This window comes from Elephantulus edwardii, unplaced genomic scaffold, assembly GCF_000299155.1.
Source record: "Elephantulus edwardii isolate Elephantulus edwardi_28Jun2011 unplaced genomic scaffold, EleEdw1.0 scaffold00291, whole genome shotgun sequence".
Classification (NCBI taxonomy): domain Eukaryota; kingdom Metazoa; phylum Chordata; class Mammalia; order Macroscelidea; family Macroscelididae; genus Elephantulus; species Elephantulus edwardii.
In genome coordinates, this window is record NW_006400041.1 from 2,133,177 (window position 1) to 2,139,428 (window position 6,252).

Here is a 6,252-nt window from a genome sequence, read left to right on the forward strand (position 1 = left end):
GGTGAAGCCAGAATGCTCCTTTGAGTCAAGGATTCTGAAGCTTCGTCTGACATACTTTGGGCATGTTGCAAGGAGGGACTCGTCCTTGGAGAGGGACATCATGTTTGGGAGAGTGGAGGGATGGTGAGGGGAGAAAGACCCTCTATGAGATGGACTGATTCTGTGAGTTGAGTGATGGGAATGAGTGTATCTGACATGGCGAGGTTGGCACAGGGTAGAACAGCATTTAGGGCTCTTGTACATAGGGTTGCTATGAGTCGCAAGCAACTCGATGGCATACAACAACTCCAAGAAGGGAAAAGTAGCTAAACAAAAACAGAAAAATGTTATATAGCATATAAAATTTTGTTTAGGAAAAGTTTATAACATAGCATGTAACTATGTGAAGTGTGGTGAAAAAGGCAAAACATCATATAAATAATGTGTTCACATCTGAGTGAAGCACACCACCAGGGACATAAACACTTAAACCATCCTTTAGTGTTTTCCGACTAGGAATTCTAATCAATGGCACTGTACATATAGGTATGTGCTCAGCTTTCTTCCTTTTAAATGATTTTCATTTGCTTTACCCTTAGAGTGACATTGCTCTCTTAATTACACCATGTAAGATGTTCTCTAAACCTACCTGCTAAATTGGCTTGAACTCAAACACTGGTGAAGACTTCTTTTTCCCTAAATGTACCTGAGAGAGAAATTTGAGGATGGCAAGGCAAAATAGGAGGCAAAGTATGGCTTGAGGAAAATATTCTGTGGGTGAACTGTGTTTCCTGTAGGACCAGCTTTCGTTTGCCCCTCTAGGTTGGTAGTACTTATATGGTAATATAGACAAGCTTTACTTTAAATGTATATGCATCAAGCTTGATGTCTTTCCAAGTTGTTGTTGAAGGTGGAGTCAGCTCAGCCTCCCAGAACTTTACAGAACACACAGCCTGGCCATGCACCATTCTTAGCACGAAAGCTGGCTCGTCACTGTTGAATCCTTTCAAATCCACAAGAAATATTTTAAAGAATAAAAATGGAAACAAAATACTAATAAGAAAAGGTAACTGATCTTTAAGCTTTATGCTGCTTCTAAACATAAATTCTTTTAAACCAAAAATGTGTTTTTTTGAAGCATTAGTAGCCAATATATTTTACACTGTAACAGATACTTACTTGTAATTTTTTAACTGCATACAAGATATGTTGTTTTCCTACTGAATTTAAAAGACTATTTTATTATAAAGAAGACCTGGATAGAAAGGGAAGATAAATGCCTACAAAATGTATACAACAGGTTTATGGGAAAATAGTTTAAAAAATTTAAACTTACTGTTCATGGAAATCTAGCATTGGCGGCTCAAATCGTATAGGCCTGCAATTACCCCGGTACAGAGATATACTGCAAGTAAGAAGAAAACAACATAAGCAAAAAATTGTCAAAAGATATATTTCTACAACCTAGTAAAAGAATTTCTGCCGTGGAAAGTACCTTTAAGCAACTCAGCTACCTGACAATGTGTCAGAGCCAACTCATAATTGGCCCCAGTGGGTTTTCAGAGGCTGTGAACAGCAGAAGAGGACACTGCCAATCTTTCTCTTTTCTAGGGCTGTAAATCACAAGGGAAGCAACTGTACACCTTTCTTCCAAGGAGTAGCAGGTGGATTCGAACTACCTGCCTTTGGGTTGGCTGTGAAACTCCTTTCCTACTAGGTCACCAAAGCCCTTCTTTAAGAAATATTAAGTTTAATGTTCTATTAGGGATGTGGCTCTTTTAAATTGAAAAACCAATAAATGCTGAACATTAGGAAAGTGTTTTTAAAGCAGCAGGGAATTTTTTTCTATTCAAAGACATGTGAAACAGAAAATGCTCAAGCAGACTGAAAGCTGAGTATTCTTTGGTTGATAAAATTGAAAATAATGTGTTTCAGTAAGTTCTCTTTACTTTCTGGAGATATATATATTGTGATTGATTTGTTGCTGTTGTTGTTCTTGTTAGGAGTCTTTGAGCGGACTACAACTCATAGTGACCCTATAAGCAACAGATCTGAAACCTGCCTTATTCTGTGCCATCCTTTTTATATCCCTGATATACTGAATTCACTGTTATGGTTGATGTGTCAATCTATCTTGCTGACGGTCATCTTTGATCATCACTTTTCCCCAGCATGTTGTCTTTTTCCCCCAAGGACTGGCCTCTCCTAACAGCATGCCCAAAGTAGGTGAGACAGTTTCACCATCCTTGTCTCTAAGGGAGCACGCTGGTTTCACTTTCTCCAAGATACATCTGCTTGCTTCTTTGACAGTCCATGGGATATTCAGTGTTCTTCTGCAACCCCACAAGTCCAAGGCATTGAATCTTCTCCTGTCATCCGTATTCACTGCCCAACTTTGAGATGCATAGCAAGTAACTGAAAAGATTAGAGTCTGGATGAGGTACAGCTGATTTCACACTGTTATTAGGTGGTGACGAGTTAAGTACAACTCATAGCAACCTTAAGAAGAGCAGATCAGAACCCTCTCATAACCTGTGCCATCATCATCATCCAACAAGCTCAACTGTGTCAATGTGTCGGAGATTTTTACATCAGTTTTCAGCAATGTAAATATTATATGACCTGGTGGGGTATGTTTGTGTCAATTTTTCTGGATATTTATGGAAACATTCTCTTACCTGAAAATGCAATTATACATGTGTTGGACTCCTTGGATCATACTACAGAGTATACTGGGCTTGTTCACTTATACTCCCAGTCTTTTTTCCCTCTGTGTTCAATCTGATTTCTTCTTTCTGTTTTAAAATTTGCTGAGTTTTTAGTTTTGCAAGGGAGCTCTGATGGTGCAGTTCATAGAGTTGTGCTCAAACCTAAAGGCAGTGCTTCCCTGACAGTTCTAATCCACCAATGACTTTGAGGGAGAAAGATACACAATCTTATCCTGTACAATTTATAGCCTCGGAAATCCAATGGAGGATCAGTTGAACTTGTGTGTACTCAACAGCAATGAGTTTCAGACATTTTTTATTATGTTTTTCTTTTTCAATGCCTAATCCACAATTTTTGCATTCCAATCCCAATGTCAAGAAGACAAAAATTCTCACCACTGGACCAACTGGTAGCATCAGGATGGATGGTGAAGAGACTGAGATTGTTCATAGCTTCAGTTTGCTCGGCTCCACAGTCAACATTTTTGGCACCAGTAGCCAGGAAATCAAAAAACGTATTACGATGGGAAAGTCTGCTGTTAGGGACCTCTCTAAAGTACTCAAGAGCAATGGTGTCTCTCTGGAGACTAAGGTGCACCTGATACAGGCCATGGTTTTTGCAATCACTTGTTATGCATCAGAGAGCTGGACAATGACTAGGGAGGACAGAAGGAGAATTGACACCTTTGAGCTGTGGTGCTGGACAAGAGTATTGGATGTACCATGGACTGCCAAGAAAACAAACAGATTCATCCTAGAGAGGGTTAAACCAGGCTACTTCTTGGAGGCAAGGATTCTGGGGCTTCGTCTGACATACTTTGGACATGTTGAAAGGAGAGACAGGTCTTTGGAGAGGGACATCATGCTGGGTAGAGTAGAGGGACAGCGCAGGAGGGGAAGACCGTCTATGAGGTGGACTGATTCAGCGACTGGGGTAATCGGGATGGGTGTGTCAGAGGCAACGAGAGTGGCACAGGATAGAGCACAGTTTAGGGCTGTTGTACAAAGGGTTGCTATGAGTCGCAAACGACTCGATGGCACATAAAAACCACAACAACAATCCCAATACTTCCAAAACATCTTTGTTGCACATTAGATCAATTTCAGGCTGCAAAAGTCAGTAGAAATCCCCAACTTCTTCATTTGTGGTTTTAGTGGTTAGTGTGTATACTTGAGTAATTGTTTTATTAACATATCTTCCGCGTATATATGGATAGTGTCCTAACTCATGGCACTGTACTTCAGGATAGATCTTGAAATGGTCTTTACTCTAAATGCAACACTATTCTTCTTCACTTTGTCATTCCCCACAGAAAAGATGATTCAAAGAGGCCAATACAAGTTCATCTGAGATCCCTAATAGAACTTCCAATTTTGCTAGATCCACACTTTGTATATTCCATGTTCCGATATTAATGGATGTTTGCATCTGTTTCTCCTCTCTTTGTCTTCCAATGAGAGGGCCTCTAAGTTCAGCACTGTATTTAACAATGTTCCTCTGTTAGGAATAGTTTTTACAAAAGTTGAAAACAAATAAGAAATGGTAGTTGGAAGGTATAGACTTGGTAAAAGAAATGAGACGAGAGATTAAACGATAGAATTTTGTATAATCAGAGATTTATTCACTGTAAATACCTTTCTTTAAAAATAAAAGCATAAATGGCAATCAAACACTCACTTAATGAACTACACAGGAATCAGACTGACTACACCTGTGGAAAGAGTCAACGGAGAAGCTGACTATCAGTAGTCAAAACAAGGCCAGGGGCTAACTGGGGAAGAGATCATCAATTACTTATGTGTAAGTTCAAAATTAATTTGAATAAAATTAAAACAAATCCAAAAGAACCAAATTATGACTTAAGTACATCCCAGTTGAATGTAAAGCCATCTCTAGAGTCAGTGCATTGAATCCTAATGATCAAAGACCAGATAAGTTGTGGGATAACGTTAAGGATATCACTCCTGATAAAAAAAAAAAAAAAGAAAAAGGGAATGTAAATTTTAAAAGGCAGTTGAGAACACAAAATATTATTTTAAAATGTGCAAAGAGCTAGAGTTAGAAAATCAAAAGGGAAGAAATGCCCCAAAGGCATATATAATTAGGCTTTATTTGCCTGACAACAGTCTAGAATAAGAGGTGCATAGGAAAGTGGACTGGAGTGGGGGTGGGGAGGATATTGTGTAAGAATGAACTAATTTTTTAAAAAACAAAAGCAAATGGGCAGGGATAGGGAGGAAAATTTACAACAACAAATTAATGGAAATCCAAATTTTCTTTAAACTTTTATTAAAATCACAATAAAAAAATTATTCAAAAGCTTTTTTACTATGCAACAACAACAACAAAACCTAAAAAAAGTCATTCCCTTCAAGCCTAGATTTTCAAAAAGGAAGGATGCTATGGACAAAATCTTGAATGATGCAGGAAGCATCTAAAGAAGATGGAAGAAATACACAAAGTCACTTGTAACAAAAATTACTGGTCAACAATGAACCATTTTAGGAAGTAGCATATGATTAAGAACCAATGGTAAGGAAGGAACTCAAATGGCATTGAAGACAGCAGCATTCAGTAAAAAACCAAGGAATTAATGGAATACCAACTGACATGTTTCAATAAACAAATACAACCCTGAGTGTGAATACTCATTTATGCCAAGGAATTTGGAAGACAGCTCCCTGGTGAACTGACTGAAAGACATCCCTATTTGCTCCCATTTAAAAAATAAAGAAAGAAAGAAAAAAGATTAAACAGAAAATGGAAATTATTGAAGAATACCATTACTATCATATACAAGTAAAATCTTGCTGAAGATTATTCAAAAGCAGCAGGAACAATCAATAGAGAACTGTGAGAAATTGAAGATTGATTCAAAAAAGACTGTGGCATGAAGGATATCAGATATCTCAGATAGACTTGGCTGAAAACAGAAAATACCAGTAAAATATTTATTTGTTTTTATTTATGCAGAAGCATTTGGCTCTGTGGATCATAACAAAATTATAGATCACACTGAGAAAAAGAATCCTAGATCACTTAACTGTGCTCATGTAAAACACCTACTTAGACCAAGAAGCAATTATTCTAACAGAACAAGGAAACACTGAATGGCTTAGAATCAGAAAAAAGTATGCGTCAGGGTTGCATCCTCTCTCAATGTATCTATTCAATCTGTATGACAAGCAAATCATTGTGGCATTAAAGAATATTGAAGACACTGAAGAATAATGTGACATCAGGATTGGAGAAAGACCCTTCAGCAACCTGTGTTAAGAAGATGACCCAATTTTGCCTGTAGAAATGGAAGAGTACTTGAAACACCTGCTGCAGAAGATTAAAGACCCCAGTCTTCAATATGGTCTATCTTGCAACATCAAGAAAACAAAAATCTTCCAGCACTGGACTGACAGCCAATATCATGATGTTTGTTGTTGTTGTTATGTGCCGTCGAGTCACCTGCGACTCATAACGACTCTATGTACAACAGCCCTAAACTCCGCTCTGTCCTGTGCCAATCGCACTGTCTCTGACACTCCCATTCCAATTATCCCAGTCACTGAA

The 6,252-nt window shown here is 38.1% G+C and overlaps 1 protein-coding gene across 1 annotated transcript in view; it reads right to left on the reverse strand.

The window, feature by feature from the left end:
* The window catches only part of TMEM131 (transmembrane protein 131), a 408,192-nt gene that overhangs the window by 259,743 nt on the left and 142,197 nt on the right, over positions 1-6,252 (reverse strand). The window contains exon 4 of the mRNA XM_006900709.1: positions 1,316-1,384. Within this exon, the coding sequence (XP_006900771.1) occupies positions 1,316-1,384 (69 nt within the window). The remainder of the gene's footprint in view (positions 1-1,315; positions 1,385-6,252) is intronic.